This window comes from Peromyscus californicus, unplaced genomic scaffold (genome assembly GCF_007827085.1).
Source record: "Peromyscus californicus insignis strain IS unplaced genomic scaffold, ASM782708v3 Scaffold_14__1_contigs__length_90479793_seg_2, whole genome shotgun sequence".
Classification (NCBI taxonomy): domain Eukaryota; kingdom Metazoa; phylum Chordata; class Mammalia; order Rodentia; family Cricetidae; genus Peromyscus; species Peromyscus californicus.
In genome coordinates this window covers 63,335,224-63,353,654 of record NW_026294436.1, presented here as the reverse complement: position 1 = coordinate 63,353,654, position 18,431 = coordinate 63,335,224, and the positions used below count along the sequence as shown (strand labels likewise).

The window sequence follows — 18,431 nt, the reverse complement described above, 5'->3', positions numbered from 1 at the left end:
GGATGCATATATGGACGACTGCATGAATGAAGGCATGGACAGTTGGAAAGATAAAGAGAGTTGGCTCAGTCATTGGCATTACAGAAGATATGAATCTGGCTGTAATTCTTGACACGATCAACCTTGCATGCTCCTCATCCATGATAGAGTTTGAAAACCCTGGTCTAGGTGGAGTGATTTTTATCCAAGGATGGCTCCAGTGCAAAGGGCCTGCAGGGCTGCTTTGGGATGCACTTGTACATAATTCAAAACAAGCCTGTCAGGTCACATTAACAGGAACATCATTATATGTAAGGAAGATGATTCTTTGTATTGGGTAGGGAGATATGATTCTGTTTCCTTGTTTTTAATGTGGCCCTTTAAAACGGAGACTTCTCCGGTTGTACAGGATCTTTCTTTTTCCATCTCTCTATCCACATGTTCATTGGATGGTGTTCCAAAGGAAGAAGCAGATAGCCAGTGCTGATGCTCTGTGTAGTCTGGTCCACTGGAACTTCTGCTAAGGTAAGGACTTTGTGGTATCCACAAGTATGGAGCTACTACAGTTATTCCACTAAATGGACACAGCCTCTAAGCTGCCTTCCAAATTCATTTCTCTCTACCGGTAGAATAGTACACCTCTCAGACCTCCTCAGAGAAGTTTGTGAGTGGATGGTGGTTACCAGGGAAACTCACAACTCATCAAAGCACAGAGAATAAGGGTCAGAGTAGGGTGCTCAGCCACAAACTGGACATCTATATAATACCACCCTTCCCCCGAGGCTCAGGAGCCAAAAAAAGAAAGAGAGGAAAGACTCTAAGAGCCAGAGACTGATTCGGGTGGAACTAAAGACCTGTCTTCAGAACATGACCGGACAGCTGTACTGCGGACTCACAGTAGCTGTGGTTACTGTAAAAGTTCAAGCCAGTCGGAGCAGAGGGGGAAGAGGCTCACGAGCTCCCACCCACAACTGAGGAACTATGACAAATGACGGCTTCTGGGGAAGAGGAGTCCATATTCTTTGTGTGGTTCCTGGTGGGTCAACCGCAGTGGAGTGTGTATATAAAAGTGTATGTGGACAACTCAAATTTGAGTTGATGGGTTATCAAAAACCAAAAAGAACACAAAATTGGGGGGTAAGGAGGTGAGAGTGTAACTGGAAGGATTTAGGGGTAAATATGATGAATACATTGTATGAAACTCCCAAAGGATTAATTTTTAAAGAATGGTACCTGGTACCTAGTAGATATTAAACAAACATTTAAAGAATAAGTAAATGAATGGGTTTTTCATTTGTTTTTAAATGTTTGCTAGCTTCTAGGTAATGATGATACCATAAACTGTCTTGTAATACAGTATTTTCTAGGCTATCACATTCGAAGAATGAATGTAACAATTATGTTCATTATAATTAATTTTCTGCATCATTATTAATCTGTGTCCAACATGTGTTTGCCAGGCCTTTGGGAGTGAGATTTTCTTTTTAAGTTGTCTGTTGACACAAATATGCTGCTGGGCTCTCTGAGACTCAGAGGCTGTGGATTTGTATTCTGTAAAGTTAATTCTAAAAGTCAATTTGATTAGATGATTGTTTTTTCCACTTCTGACCTTTAGAAAGGAAATCCCTTGCTGCCAGGCTGGCAGGAGAGGGCTGATTCTCTTTCTCCAGGGGGACGTCCAAGTCCATGTTTCCTTGGCTTCTTGCTGGGATAGTCCTCAAAGCAGAGTACTGCCCTGAGAAATCATTCATATTTGCATGGAACTGACTGATGTGTACTTTATTTTATGAAAACATAGACTTTTCTCCTCAAAATTGTATTTCCTTTCTGTACATGTTGTTGAGACAGAGTTTTACTAAGTTCAGCCTCACTTGATACACTTTGTTCTCTAGCCTCTGTCTGCTGAGTTATGGGATTAAAGGCATGCATCACTGTGCTGGGATTACAGGCATGCATCACTGTGCTGGGATTACAGGCATGCATCACTATGCTGGGATTACAGGCATGCATCACTACAATGGGATTACAGGCATGAATCAATATGCTGGGATTATAAGCATGCATCACTATGCTGGGATTATAGATCTGCATTGCTATGTTGTGATTACAGGCATGCACCACCCTTCTGGGATTACAGGCATGCATCCCTATGCTGGGATTACAGACATGCATCAACATGCCTGTTTCTCAAAATTGTATTTGTAAAGAAATTAAACCCATGATATTCTTGCATTTGAATGTGTTCTTATTAGACTATCAAGTAATAACAACAATTTAATTCCAACCCTATTCATCTGAAGATGAGGAGTAAGTCAAATATCAATTTTTACCATTTTTTCCCACTGAATGCTGAAAACTTCTAAAACGAAACAAGTATGAACATTCTAAGTTAATACAGTAAGTACTCTAGTATGAACCAGGATTGCCAATTTTACTTGGAAATAGCTTTCTGTAGTTTGAGGGCTGAAAGTTCTTTCATTATACTGTCAGGTCACTTCCGACTCTTGTTTTGTTTTGTTTTGTTTTTATTCTTTGCAGACACTGTTTAGACATACATCCTTTAAGTTCCTGGAAAGTAAAGTGAGATCTTTATTCAGGTATTCATCCTGTGGGTGGCAAGGGCTTCATGACCACTTTTGAATGACAGCAAGGATGCCTGGAGAGAGGTCAGTTGATAAAGTGCTTGCCATACAGGCCTGAGTACTGTGAGATCCAATCCCAGAACCCACATAAAAAACTGAATGTGGTTGCACACACTAGTCACCTCAGCAATGGTGAGATGGGATACAGGGGCAGATGGATCCCTGGCCACTTAGTGGCCAGCTGGTCTAGTTTATTTAGGAGATTACAGGTCAGAGAAACCCTTTCTTAAACAAAAGGTGGGAGGCACCTGAGGAATGGACAGCTGAGGTTGTCCTCTGATGCTCTGATTTCCACACGCATGGCCACACACCTGAACCTACACACACACACACACACACACACACACACACACACACACACACACAGAGAGAGAGAGAGAGAGAGAGAGAGAGAGAGAGAGAGAGAGAGAGAGAGAAAACGTATGAAGAGATTCAAGAATGTATAGGAGTGTGGTCTTTTACTATAGACCCCTTCCCCCAGAATTCTGCTTTTCATAGTTGAAAACTCAGCCAAACACACACACTCTAAGGATTCTCCCAGGGTTAAGAAGCCACTCCTCTGCAGTCACCACGATGCTCCGCTCACTATGAGAGTATCCAAGTCATTATCCCACACTTCAGGTGCTTCAGAAGGCTCATCAGGATCTTTCCCCCTTATTATGGGTTTTTCAAGTGCAGATTAATAACTTAACCAATTAACAGATTGCAGACAGAGAGAGTGCTTACAATAACTGTGAGAAGACAGGATGACCCACAGACTCCTGTGAAATCCTGGACTTTTCCTAAAGTCTCCTGGATACAACTTCAGGCTTTTTCAAGTGGTAACAGGTTGGCTGAGCTCATTTTCCTACACTCCCTCATGTACCACTTTCTCCCCCACAGCCTTTTTTCCAAGAAAAGATTCTTAGAAACGGCTATACTATCTGCAGATATATTAGCATATTCAGATATATTAGTATAATCAATTTTTTTGTAATTGAAAATGACTGTCCTCTGTCAATCATAAAACTAAGGTTATAAACAAGGACTGAGTCAGTTCTTATCCCTCCCTCTTCATGGACCCACGATCTACTGCTTCCAATCAGCTGTAACGATGCAATGTGATTTTGGGTTTTATTTTTATATGTGATAATTTGGATCTTCTATGTTTCCCAAAGGCCATGTGTGAAAGGCCTGGGTAAGGGGATGTAACCTTTAGATGAAGGAACTGGGATTATTGGGGGTGTCCTCTGAAGGGGGTATCCGGGATCCTGGCCCCTTTCTCTCCCTCTCTTTGTTTTGTAGCCACCATGAAGTGGGTGTCTTTTTTCTGTGTCGAACTCCCTGTGATGATGTTGTGCCTTGTCACAGGTTCAAAGTGACATGGATTGAAACTCAAAGCGTAAGTCAAAATTAACTGCTCTTCCCTTAAGTTGGTTTTCACAGGAGTTTTGCCCCAGTGACAGACAGCTGCTGTGGTGCCATTGCTATTTGTCGTTATTATGATATTCTGCTTAATGTGGTCAGTCACTAATCACTGCCTAACTTGAGAATCTGAGAAATATTTAGTTCTAATCATCATGAGATATGCACGGAGCTGCACAGCACCATCCACTGCCATGCTAGTGTGGGTAAACAGAAACTCATGATAATTCTACTCTAAATTCCCAGCCACACCTTCTGCCTCATCCTTCCAGACTCTCTACCCAAAGAGATTTCATTCTCTTCTTCCATGGGCCCTGAGAGTGTTCTGCTAAAAATATACCTCCATGGTAAGAAGTACTTTGTTTACTGCCATGGCAGAATTAGCTGGTGTCTTAGTCAGTCTTTTCCTAGATTCACTTTCTAATCACAGGACCCTTACAAAATGTCTATAATGCGTTAGGTGCCCAGTTAGCGTCCCTACACTCCACATCTGCTTCCCAGCCTGCATCTGATCCATAGGCCTAGATTTTAATATCAGATGATTGGCTGGATTCGTATTAAGATCCTGAGAGCTTTAATCACGATACAACCAAAATGGAAATGTCTATAGATTCCGTTGCTGCTGCCAAAAGCTAAATATTGGCCACATTTTTTTCCTGCCTCTCAGTTCAACTCATCCCCAACCCTTTTCCAAATGCCACACAGTTCATTTTTGGCACACACTAATCCAGTACTGCGAGAGAAAGAGCCCACACAAAACGTCAGGTAGGGTAAAGACTGCAGCATGGAGAGTAGCCCAAGCCGTCAGCCTGGCTCCTTCCCAGCCCCGCACCCTCCAGCTTTCTTTCTCAGCATCCAGGGACTATCTGGCAGGGAACTTCTGTGTTCAGCTGAAGAGAATGTGCAAATGAGAGTATGGGCAATGGAGCTTATTACCTAAGCGGAGACCTTACATATTTATGAACTGACATCTTGGATTTGTAGCTTTGTGGGATTCCTCTGTGTCCCTTTGGAGCACCAATAAGCTAGGCAGAGAGAGGCCTTGCAGGCTTGCGGCTTCACTCTACACCTCCATGCCGGCACCAAGATATGGCAGGTGGCTCATTTGTGGAGAGAGCCAGGGTCAAAAGAAGGTGAAAAATGAGCCTCTCTAGCCTGCTGGTCTGAACTTGATCCACAGAACACTGGCCCTACTGGCAAAAGCAGCTGTTGTGGGCCTGCCTGTAGACAGATAGGAACATCTGCATCCCTGCTGAGTGGCCCATGAACAGAGCACATGCAGGTACACAGCACGAGGCTTCGTGACCCCCCAGACCATCTTGTGGCTCCGTGTCACGACTGGCCACAGAACCATCCATTCCTGTCGAACATGGTTTTGACTTCGTTTTGTCTTGAAAGAAAATTTCCTGCAGGAAAATACATCTTTACAGTGAGGAAGGGGTCCATTTCGTCATAAACTTGAGCTCATACAGTGTTGCAGAAAAACACAAGCCATTCTACAGAAAAAATGGGTGGTGCCTGCTTAGGCCCCCGAGGCTGGGCTCAAAGAGGGTGGACAATCAGGTGTCACTCTCTTTAGTTGTGGGCAGTCCCACACAAAAATCAACACCAGCAGGAGAAGTGAACGAGACCTCAAACATGAGCCAAGACTCGTCAAGGCTGGAATCCAGACCGGTGTTCGTCAGACCCAAAAATCTTTGTTTCTCTATTGGCTACACTCAATGACAAGGAATCTTTCTGTGAAGCAGGTGAGGGATACTTTTTGATACCCTGGGCCCTTTCTCGTTAATTTAATTCTAGGTGTATGTTTGGATGTTTTACCTACATGCATGCCTGTGTACTATATGCATGCTTGGTACTTGCAGAAGTCAGAAAAGGGCATGGATTCCTTGGAACTGGAGTCACAGATGTTCATGAGCCTCCGTGTGGCTGCTGGGAATCGAACTCTGGTCCTCTGGGAAAGCAGCCAGTGCTCTTAACCACTGAGCCATTTCTTTATCCCCTCTCCATCTTTTTATCTAGGAACCAATTTCATTTCTCCATCCTCTCAGGACAGAATCTGGAATTGCTCTCCTATACTTGGGCAAGACTAACTGACACCAGGCTCCTCCCAGGGGCACTGGCCTTCAAGTTTTAGCTTCCAGAGACACAAACATCAGAACTTCTGGCCCTCAGAGTCTAATCTCCATCCATGACACAGAACTGGACATACTGTAAGGGCAGTGACAAAAAGAAAGCTGGTTTGTTCAATAACATGGATTAATCTTAGTATTGAATATAATAAGTAAAACACTGGAGCTATAACATGCACTAATCTTAATATTGAATATGATAAGCAAAACACTGGAACTAAAGGGACAATACCTTCACACTAATTCATGCCTGAAGGCAACTCCCCTCCATTTATTCATCTGAGGTTTGTGCACACATTGCTTCATTTTCTGTTCCCTCAAGACCTACCATTGAGGAAAAGCAAGGCCTCTTCAGCCATTTCTCTTTTCCTTCACATCGCCAGGCAGCAAACAGGGTCCTAGTCTAGATGCGGAATGCAAAGTTCAGGGAGAAGTGCCGTTCCCAGATATTATAGTCCACTGAGAGTGGTGGATGAGGACGACATCTGCGTAGTGATGCGTGGGATGGAGAGACCTACGTGCCAAGCACTGCAGACGGACTGTCCTGGACCAGACTTGGAGGTTAAAGGAGGCTCACAGGAGAAATGTAGAAAAGAATTGGCCAGAGGAAAGAGAAAATGCTGTGCAGAGGGACAGTAGTAGTCAGGGTCGGCGGAGGGAGGGTGGCGGAGGATGTGTAACAGAGGAATCCCTTAGGAAGAAGCACTTCAGAGTGTCTGTAGTTAGCACACTCAGGGGCCACAGGTTGTTGTGGTTGTTTAAGTCAGCACACCAGTGATTACTGACAGAGCTGAGACTAAACACCCAGGCTTGACCACTGCCCCAGTACGCTTCTCAGCGCGACACACTGACTTCCCCAGGTCTCCCGTCACTTAAGATCTTGGGCCTTTACTGAAAGTGTCAGACAGACGGGCCATCACTGACGGGGACACTGACTATCTAGACACACTGCCGCACAGAGCTAAGCCCCACCCCTTCTCTCACTTAACTCTTCCAAAGCCTACTTTAGATCTGGAATGTTCCTCAAAGAGCCACGTGTCCAAGGCTCGCTCACCAGCACGCTACAGTCGAGAGTGCTGGAACCTTTGAGAGAAACTATTAGGTTTTAGATCAGTGAGAACACGACCTTGAAGGGAACATGGGACTCTGATCTTTTTCTTCTTCACTTTCAGACCATGAGGCGAAGGTGTTTCCTCTACCACACATTCCTCGCCATGATGTCACCTTTGCCCAAAGTCCAAAGTAATGAGGCCAATAGCGGCTAGACCCGGGAGTCAAAGTGAACCTTGTCTCTTTAGAACATGATCATCTCGGGTATTTGTTACAGTATTGGAAAGCTAGCACATGCGATAAGCTTCGCACACATTTCACTGATGTGGAAATTAGGAGCTTAGAGGTGCTAAGCAATTTACAGATTAGCAGCTGAAGTGGAGGTAATAAGTATCAGTTACACAGTCCAGCTGTTACCTCACAGCAGCTCTTCTGCTGTATGGGAATGTCCGACCTGCGACCTTGGGCTGCATGTGGCTGAGGAGAGCTGTGAATGCAGCCCGGCACAAATCAGGAACCTGCTTAAAAGATTATGCTTTTGCGATTTATTTTTTAACTTCATTGCACATTTCTTGAGTGTGATCCTTATAGATGACAGTGTTGCGTTGTGATGTCAAAAGGTTGGGCATGCCTCTGAGGAAGAAACTACCCAGGAAAAATGCAACTTTTCCCTCTGATCAGGGAAAATTTTACAGCCATTTTCCACAAGTCAAATTTCCCCCTCTTCCTCTTCTTGTCCTCCATCTCTTTCTCCTTCCTAAGATTTATTTTGAGGGCTCTGTCTGCTTGTACAACTGCACACCAGAAGAGGGCATCAGATCCCATTATAGACAGTTGTGAGCCACCATGTGGGTGCTGGGAATTGAACTCATGACCTCTAGAAGAACAGTCAGTGCTCTTAACCACTGAGCCATCTCTCCAGCCCAAAACCAAAATTTCCTCTTCTTACAAGTCTAATGATAAGAATATATATATATATATATATATATATATATATATATATAGAGAGAGAGAGAGAGAGAGAGAGAGAGAGAGAGAGTGTACAACATAATTTAAGATGTGTACACAGTGAGGAATGTCTAAATTGAGCTGACTGACATATGGATTAACTAATATATCTTTTGAAGGTGACCACACTTCAAATCTACTACTAGCGATTTTAAGGAATATGGTATGTTGCTATTAAATGTGATTATTATCCGAATCTGTCAGAGATATGTTTCTTGCCTGCCATCTCTCTGAGGGACTAGGTTAAAAGATAAGGTTGAGAAAGGGTGTATTGTCTGCCTGGATTGGCTCTGCAGCCAGACCCACCAGGAACTTGGGGTTCTCAGCAGTGCAGATGGGGGGAAAGTGAAACAGATCTTGTGGGGAGAAGTACTGGAGGCTGTAAAAATGAGGAGGACCAGCTGGGACAAGGGAGGGGACTTAGAACCCATATCATAAGTATAGTAAGAGAACCAAGGGGGGTCCCCATGGTGGCCCTGATCTTCAGAGATGAAACTCTCTGGCCACGCTTTGTGAGAACCCTTCTTCACAGAACGGAAGCAATTGCCAAGGAGGATGGCTGGGCAGACAAACGTTCACAGCAAAATGAGAGAGCGGGCAGATCATCCTGAGCAAAGCTTTCCCTGCAGAACTTTGGACCCTAGAGCGAGCTTTGTGCCATCTATGAGGATCTGGCAAGTGTAAGACTTCTAACCACCTGGCATGACCAGCGTAGACCTCGGCTCTTCACAGGACTTTACCTGAAGCTCCTCACAAACACCCAGCTCTCTCTTTCTCTCCCACCTTGATTCTGCTTTTTTTTTTTTTAATTGCTCAGCAGTTTTCCTGACACCACTCGGCTGCCTCTCAAAGACTGTTTTCAGGTATCAGCATATCTGGCCTTTTTCTTTTTCCTCATTCACCACTAATGCCACTCTCCACCCTCTATTAAAACCCTGTCCTTGGCCGCTTGTCCTTCTCCCTTACTAGGACAGAGAGGGTCCAGGGGGACTTAAGGCCTTTTTGTCAGGAACACTTTGGAGGCACCAAGAGAGGCATGGGTCAGGGGAGGAGAGGCAGACAGGGATGCATGCTCTGTTAAAAATAGCAGGCACGTGGAAGGCCACTCCTCACGGTCTTTTCTATTTCTGGAGAAACTGCCCTCTTTTGCCCCAAATCCAAAAGTGTTAGGAAATAATCCCTCCCCACTCACCAGAAAGGTTGCAATTGATACCTGCCTTAATGAGGGGCCAAAAACAAGCGCTGTGACAGGAGTGTAGGTAAGAAAATTCTTTCAAGTCTGACTCTGATTATTTAATGTTTAATGATGTTCCCTTTCCCTGCATGCCTTGCTCCAGATTCTTCCCCTCCCCTCAAACCTCTTCCAGATGCGTGAGCCTGCCAGAGTCCATATAAACCAGAAACCCAAACAAAACAGCTCCAGAGTTCAAAGCCTTTCCCCTTGTGATACAACCACTTTGTGTGCGGAGGCTCTCACGTGACGCTGCCAACATGTGTTTTCTGTCTTAGACTCCCCCTTGATAACAAAGGACATATTTTAGAAGGTGTGGTCCTAGGTATATTTGGCCGGCAAGAATCACGGAGCAGTTTGGGGATTCTGTTTGGCTTTAGGCTGATTCCTCTCAAGGGCTTGGAGACTCTTGATAATGTTAAGTGCCGATTAATAAAGTTAGCACCACTTTGGGTCAGGTCTGATCTCATTCTGCTGCTCATAGAACCGGCTTAATATTCAGGAATCCACTGAGCTCATTCAGTCCCCAGCTGGCAGAGTCGTGTGTTGCTACAGTACTCCCTCTGTCCAGGGCTGGGCTGGGTGTGTTCACAGGGCATCTAGAAAGGGGCTTTCATGATGTTCCAAGACTTGGAGAGAAGAATGGGAGTGGGAGACAGTCAGGGAGGGCAGGCAGGTGGGAGGGGCAATAACTCTGCCTGGGGTTGAGGTCCAGAAAGGCAGAGAACTCATGACAGCACTGTAGAACCCTCTTCCAGATCTAAGCAGCTTCAAGTTGCCAGGAATAGCTAGTGGTACTACAAAGACTTTAACGGGAGAGTTAGAACCATCTGTAAAACCAAAACCATCTTCAATGGAAGGCATCCACACCTAAGTGATTCGTGATGGTAAAAGTCTCCAGTCAAATACTATTTGTTGATCCAGAAAGCTTAAACGGCTCTTCCTCTACAGAATTAACCTTGCTTTAGACACGAAAGCAAAAGCCAATCATACTTTTCACTTCTACTCTTCCTGATCTTTTAGATAGTCATCCTTTTCTTCCTGTGACATCAAACTGACTTGGGTCTTCATGCTACTTGGTACCTGAGGTACCTGAGTCAAAGTCTGGCCCATACAGAAAGATGGAAGACCTCTCAGGACATGGCCAGCTCTCACCTTGCCAGTACACAACCAGCACAACCCAGACACAGTGTGCTAAAAGAGGGAGGGGCCTGTCGCAGGCAAAGCTGGAGCACATGGATTCAGTCAACTCTGAACCTTAGTTTAAAAAAAATCAATCTCATATCTATGTAGCTAGAAAGAATCTGTTCTGAAAGCCACAGGCTAACTTCATTTTCATGAGTCTGTGAAGAGAACACATTTCAGTTCCACTTGGATTCTAAAAGGGGTCAATGTCATATATTTTTACAACCCTGAGTAAGTCCCCTATAGCGACGACTACCAGTTCAAAATCCTGATTCACCTCCTTCCCATTTAGTCTCATCCTTGGGAGACTGTTTGCAGATTCTGTGCCAATAGTTTGTGTGTCTGCGATAGGGCTGTGTGTATTCAGAAAACCAATTACACAAGGAGAGCACACATGCACTGGACCCTCCTAACTTCTCAGCCACACTTCGCACATTCGGGCTTCACTCTCCTCAGAGGAAATTCACCGAGAAAGTTAAAATGAAAAACCAAAACCAACAGCACATCAGACAGAGCATGTCACCAGAGGAACATACAGAACCGCATTACTCACACTGCTTTCCAATCCATCATCACTGATCAAGCATGGCTAAAGAACCGAGCGCAGGATCCATCTCTCCACATCTGCTAAGAAACAGCTTCTCTCAAGTGTCTCTTGCAGATCTGGGGCCATCTCGGGAGGAAGGAGGAGTGTGCTGAGGTGAGGAAGAGGCTGGGAAATTCTCAAATCCATGGGGGTCTGGGAACTTTCACAGCAGACCCTGCTGCAGCATTCCCGTGATTCCAGACTCTGGCTAAGCCAAGATCCTGGCCTCTCTGAGCTCCCAGCCACCCTCCCGGTGCAGGTCAGTCCCTGCTCCAACATTGCATTGCCCTCCCAGAACACTGCATGGGTGGGATGCAAGAGGAGCTGGCTGAAATGCTGCCAGTCCCTGCAAGCAAGCTCACTCTTTCCCCAGAGCTGCAACCAGCCTCTCTGTCTGCTGCTATCTCAGAGAGCCAGCGAGGGAGGGGCAGAGGCAAGCAGGCAGGCAGACAGGCAGGCGGGGAGGGGCGGAGAGAGAATGGGGGGGAGAGACAGGAGAGAGAGAGGGAGGAGGAGGGGGAGAGAGAGGGAGGGAAAGAGAGAGGAGGGAGAGGAGGAGGGAGGAGAGAGAGAGAGAGAGAGAGAGAGAGAGAGAGAGAGAGAGAGAGAGAGAGACAGGAGCTTTACTGAAAGACCAGCAGAAAAACACTTGCTGCAACTCTCATTAACCCACAGTAGCTCAGGAATTTTCTGAACACAGCAGCTAGAAAATAGAGCATCAGAACCAAGAGTTTCAATTCTTTAATTACATATTGAGTACATGTTGAGTCATGCATGTGCAGACAAAGCCTACAGGACCAAGGTTCTGTGCACGTGTGTGGGACTCCCTGGGAGAACATTTGCACACACACAGATGTAGGTCCCTAGGGGAGGAAGAGCTACAGGCACAGATTTCATTGGCTGAGTAGAGGTGTCCCGGCTCACACTATACCGGTCTTAAAACTGATCAAATGCTGTTGGTAACCCAAGTACAGACAGGGAAGAACAGAACAGCCCCCTGCCTCAGACACCGTCTCGGGCTGTGCTTTCCTCGACTGGGTTTGGGTGGAGGGGCCACTCCCTAGAAATCGTTTCCAAAAGAAAGAGAGCACAGAGGCCAAGGTTACAGTGAGATGCTCAACTTTACATGCTCTTCACTGAGTGGGTGTGGCTACTCAGGGTGCTCCCCACACCAGCAAGGCCTTGAGTATGTCCACAGCCCTCTGGAGAGATTGGCCCTAAGCAGATATTTGAGACAGATGGGGGAGGGGGACTCCTCAGTCAGGAGTGCAGAAGGGAGAGAAAGCAGGAACAGGGGGTGGGAGATGGGGGTTGGGGGGCAGTTAGAGAGAGTGTCATGGTGGTCCAGCACAGGGATCACGGCAGCTTGATTTCCCAGGGGTTTTTGCAACTGTCTCTTACATTGTAAGATATTCCTTTGTGTTTCCATGTGTCTGCATAGTACCCACCTTAGGGGCCCATGGTGGTAATGTGTTAGAACTCTGAGTCTCTGGACTCTCCCCCCTAGATTCTGAATAGCTTTGAGAGATTATAACCTGCACTTTAACAAGCTCCAAAGTGATCTGTAGGCAGGCTAGTGTCATTGGTAAGTGAATGGATGAATGGGACATTGAATGGGGAAGGCCGCTAAGAGATGAGAATACGGACATGGAGAAAGGCTCAGGCACCAAGCCTGAGCAGGAATGGTAACGAGTAGCAAGAGAGGCCAGGAAGACAGCATGGAAGCTGATGGAGTGCCGAAGCACTGACTAGACACTTGGACCACTGAGACGGCATGTTCCTTCCACGCTATAGTACGGGCTGAGTGTCCTCGAAGGCCCACACATTCAGGGCTTGGTTCTCAGCTTGGTTCTTTCGGGAGGCAGCAGAAGCTTCAGGTGGGATCTAGGAGGAGGTTTCAGTCCTGAGGGTGTGCCCCAAAGAGCAATTATGAGACTCTGGTCTCCTCTGCCCCTTCCCACTGGGCCACGAGGCGAACAGGCCTCCTTCTTCACGCTGTCCCATTATGATGTATTCTAATGCTGGTCACAAGCCTGCCACCTCCACAGCAAGGAGCCAACTCCAACACTTTCTCTTTTTAAATTAACTGATTTCAGGCATTTGTTACAGTAATGGGAAACTAACACACTTCCTGGACTGCTCCTGTTCCCTGAGTAAATCACCTCTGTTAAGTCACATCCTCTGGAACCTTCCCAGCCATCCCAGAGGTAACTGTTTTCATCTCTTCCTGTTTGTACTTCTCACTGCAAATGACTTTTGGCACTGCAGTTACTTACAGGCTGGTAGATTTCATGCCTAGTCAATGATGGTGAACTATTTATGTAGACCAGAGGATCTGTCAATCATCAATATATGTCCCAAGTTCTGGATACAAGTAGACCCTGAACATTAATTTGAAAAGCAAAACGTAAAACAATATCTTAACTTGAGCAGTTGGCACATGGATATTGGCTGTTATGAGTCTTTAAACTGGGTATCCACCAACATTTCATGTATTATTTTGCATGCATGATACCTTTCACAGTAAAGAAAACATTTTAAGTAAATCAGAATGTCTGGGGTTTGGGAGGGTTATGACTTAGTGGAAAATGAAATGTAAAAGTTGCAAAAGGTTCATCTATGCAGGAGGTTAATAAAATAAAAAACAAAATACCAGAATGAGGTGAACTTGGCAGAAAATACAATCCTGTCCATATGCTTTTTGATGGACTGGTGTGGGGGATCCCAGGAACCTACGATGACAAAGCAAAGATCTACCTCTGCTTGAAGTAGGAGGAGACTTGAACTAAGTCTCTGGAGAAGGTCTGCCAAAATAATCAGCCGGACAAAATCTCCCCTTTGCTTGATTTAAAGGGATGGGAAGACTCACACATTAAAAGTTAGGAAACACACTAATATAATAACTGAGTGAATGAAGTATGGACTGGTGAAAAGAGAGAGACTTTAAGCTCCATTTTATAGTTTCTAAAGTGCTGGGTACCAAGTCTTCCCAGGTACAATGGATGGGTTGTGGTCCAGGAGAGTCAAAGTGCTTATTCATGTTCCTACAGTACGTGGCAGGATCTGGAGCCCAGTTTTCCTCACACAATCTGCCACATTGTCTACTGTACCAAATTTAGGCCTTAAGTATGAAAATGGCTCTTAAACTTGGTGAAACGGAAGGAATTGGACGATGCTGATAGAACCATCTGGAAGCACATTGTTCTACTTGTCAAAACACTGAGCAAGCAACACCTCAGTAGCTTGGAACTGGAAATCTTCACCTTCCATCTCCAGAAGTATGGAGTAGGCCATCAGATGCCACCAGCACGCTCTCCTCCCTTGTGGGCAGCGGGACTGCGAGGAGCCACACACAGTGGACATAGTGGTGTGCCTTCTCGATCTTTCTTCAAGTGGGAGACTCGTTGCTCTACTGCTGGACTGTCAGCCTCCCGCTCTGAGCTCTTCCAAGATTTGCCTCAGCTAAAGAAAGCTGCAGAAAGCTGTAGAGAACTGGCACCCTCAGGGTGGTCCCTGAAGTGACCAATGGGGACGGCAGTAGGAGAGGCAGCAGCTATGCCAGTGCAGACACAGCGCTGGGCCATGAGAGCTCAAGAGAGTCCCTGAGGGTCGAACAAGCTTCAGTAGAGCCTGCTCGGCAGCTTGAACCATCAGTCCCTTTCATCCTGAGTGCCCATCTCAACAATCACACCCCACCACACACACACACACACACACACACACACACACACATGTGCACGCACACACAGAGACACACACACACATACACACCACACACACATACATATACACACACAGAGACGCGCGCACGCGCGCACACACACACACACAGAGACGCACACACATACCCCACCATACACACACACACAACACACAACACACACACACACACACACACACACACACACACACACACACGCCCAACTCCATTTGAGTATTGGCTTCCCGAGAATTCAGCCACACCCCAGGCGTCCTGCTCCGTTCAAGTCTCATTACCAGCAATTTCCAGTCCCCAGACACACACTTCTGGTGACGTCACAGTGTCAATGCCACGAAAATGGATTCTACCTTCTTCATCAAAGTGTCAGGCCACTGTTTTTATCTCCAAATGCCTCTCTCATCTAATGGAAATCAGAGGCCACGGAACCCTGAGGTCTTCTGGAGGTGGGAGAGATTCAGAGTTCGTCCCTCCTGCCCACGTGGCCCCCTCGTTGAAAATCTTGTAAGATTTTATTTGAATTTAGTACTATTGTTTTTGCCGTTTTAAAGCACTGGTTTTGATGGCCCCATATCTGCCTCCCACCTGTGACATCTTTGGGGATCTCATTGTCCTCAGAAGACACTAGAAAGGTAGAAAAAAACAACATGGTTCTTAAGGCCATACGCTAATTTTGGAAAACAGATCAACTCATATATAAAGGTAAAAATCATAATATAGATTAAACAAGAGATGTCTTTCGGGCTAACTTCTAGTTCATTGGACAGAGAGGGAACTACAAATGATGATGAAATTAAGAACCATTTCCTGGTGGACTTCAGACAAATTATTAGTTCACAGGAGGATCTAAGATGGGTAGCCTTAGAAGAAACAGCTTTCAGTGAAATGAACCAAGGTCTTCGGCTGAAATTTGCTGATCTCTCTTCCCCTCTGTCCTCAGCACATGGTAATGTGTGTGAGGAAGGCGGACCCATTGACTACTAATGCTCAAGGAGGGGAGGGCTCTCCTCATTCCTCCACCTTCGGCATTATTCTGAGTAATTGCTGAAAGGAACACAGTGGCTTCTGAAACTCTAGGGCACATTTTATGTAGAATATATGTATTCATACACAAGGAAGAGGGCCTGATGGTTACCAAATAGTCACAAATGAGGAAAAGCCTCTAAAATAATCACATCTAAATTACCTATACAATTTTCCTGTGGGAAGTCCTGAGAGCATAGAAGGCCTTCATCATTTAAAAACATCATCTAAAATGAATCATGCATATTCTGTGAAGATGTGAGAGATGTGTAAAAAGAAGTTTGTGTTACTGGATATGCCAGCCTAACACATCTACATCATTTATTAGTGATTATGTTTAGTGATCATTTTTAAGTCCTTGTTGTTCAGGAAAGGAGTCTTAACTGAACAAATGATGGTATACTCTAGGATGTATTGGCAGTTATACATAATACCATATATATAACTCTTCACATTTTCAAAACTTCTGCTGTCCATTAATACAGATCTGAAGTCAGCTAATGAGGAAAGTACATCCCAGTCACTATGTACAGTCGGCAGGCATTGCAGAGGCTTATTGTGGGCTTTTCCTTCCTTTCTTCCTTCCTTCCTTCCTTCCTTCCTTCCTTCCTTCCTTCCTTCCTTCCTTCCACAATATTGTGTGTTACTGTGAAATAATTACCTTTCCAAGGTTCAGTCATTGTATAGTTTATCTTTCAGAAGGAAATCAAGGGTTTGTTCACTTACAGTTTGACAGTTTCTGTAACAGTCTTTGTGCCCCATTTTCTAAGCCTCATTATGAAGCGGCACTAGGCCTGAACACCACTGCAAGTTTAACTGAAGAGGGAAAGAGAAGAATAGGAAGGAAGAAGGCCCAGAATGGAGCCATCTGTGCCTAGGGACGGAAGAAGGACGGGTGGGCATAAAACTACCCCACTCAAACACAGCCCAGGCCCACCCTCTGCCCTGCTGAAGCCCTCATTTCCCCTCCCTGCCCTCACTTGACCTACTTGCTGGGAAGATGCAACCGTTCTGAGATCTGAGGAGGTGATGCTTCATTAAGCAGCCCCTTGGGATCTGAGACTATGGCCCAAGCAGAGTGAGTCTCTTTTCCTTGGCAAGCCCCTGATTTGACCCCTGGGCATGGAACACAACCTTCTACAGACAGCCATGGGCGATGCTGCCCACAAAGATCTAGACAAGCCTAATAGGATAGCTGGGGTCCCACGAAGGGACAGGCCTGGCAGAAAAAAAAAATGGGTCATATGATATCAAATCCCACAAGAGAGCCCAGTTGGCCTTGGAAGAGCCCGCAGATCCTCCCAAGAGACACATATTCAAACAGTCACGAGGCAAGACAGTCACCCTGCAGACAGATCTGAATACAATGTCAAGTTCTAGAGCCAAAGCCAGTGTTTTCAACATTGCCACCACCACCCAGCTTCCTTTCATGGGCAGTGATCATCCTTCAGAGACGGGCTAGGACGCCCTTGATCTCCACTCTGGCAGGCTTAAGAGAGGGTTTTCATCTCTCTCAAAAGAACTGAGGAATTCTCTCCCTACAGCACATGTGAGAACAGACCTCTTTTGTTGAAAATAATCAGACCATCAAACACTTCTTTAAAAAAAAAGAAAGAAAAAAACCTAAAAGGTCAAAACTTCTAATATTTAGTTAGATCTTTATGGGGAAAGGAAGTGCTTTCAAGAACATAAATGCTAAATTTGGGACATTTTAATATCTTAGAAATTCACTAAGTATACAGGGTGGCTTGATTACACACAGGGAGTTGCCAGACTTTGGTCCTTCAAATAACTATGAGAGCTTCATTCCTATTCTGTATGGACAAATGTGTGAGGCCTGTATGTTAGATGTGTTCCTGAGAAGATCTCATGCATGAACCAATTTCAAAAAAGACAAATTGGAAACTGTATATGTAATTTTTAAAAAAGAGTCCATAAGCATTTATTTTCATTAATATCGATAATTTTTGATGGTGGTCTCTGAAGGCATGATGGGGCTGGAACTCACTGATAGCCTTTGATTCTGTTTCATATGAGACATCTTTTTCATTTTTGGTTAATAGCTATTTATAGTTATCATCAGTTTTAAATCTCCAGTTGGAAGATTTGATGACACCATGCTATACTGACCATTCTGAGAACATAGTCATAAAACAGTAGGCGGAGCTTCTCTCTGAGGAGAGAGGCAGAGTCTAGTCTGTCCACCTGTACGATGGGTCTGGGGTTTGTTTCCTCTAAAGTGAATGAATGGTGTCCTAGTTGGTTTATATGATAACTTTTTATGGTCCATGGCCAAGTTCCTAGAGGACAATAGAGATGTGCAGCTGGCATCCTGTGAATGTACAGCAGTGTGCTTGGTACCAAAATATCAGCCCAGCATGGGTGCATGATGAAGCAATTGCCTGGTTCTAAAGACAGAAGCAACTCAGAGCCAGATTTAGCAAAAGGCTCAACAGTCCCTCCGTCTGTGTGT

At 45.2% G+C, this 18,431-nt stretch overlaps 1 protein-coding gene across 2 annotated transcripts in view; it reads right to left on the bottom strand.

The window, feature by feature from the left end:
* Positions 1 to 18,431, bottom strand: part of Kif26b (kinesin family member 26B) — a 429,378-nt gene that overhangs the window by 129,296 nt on the left and 281,651 nt on the right. Inside the window, exon 1 of one of the 2 annotated variants that reach the window (XM_052737778.1) lies at positions 11,185 to 11,675. The exons of the other annotated variant lie outside the window; for it this stretch is intronic. Within the exon in view, the coding sequence (XP_052593738.1) occupies positions 11,185 to 11,204 (20 nt within the window). The 5' untranslated portion in view covers positions 11,205 to 11,675. Of the gene's footprint in view, positions 1 to 11,184; positions 11,676 to 18,431 lie in introns of those variants that run through there. 2 annotated transcript variants of the gene reach the window in all.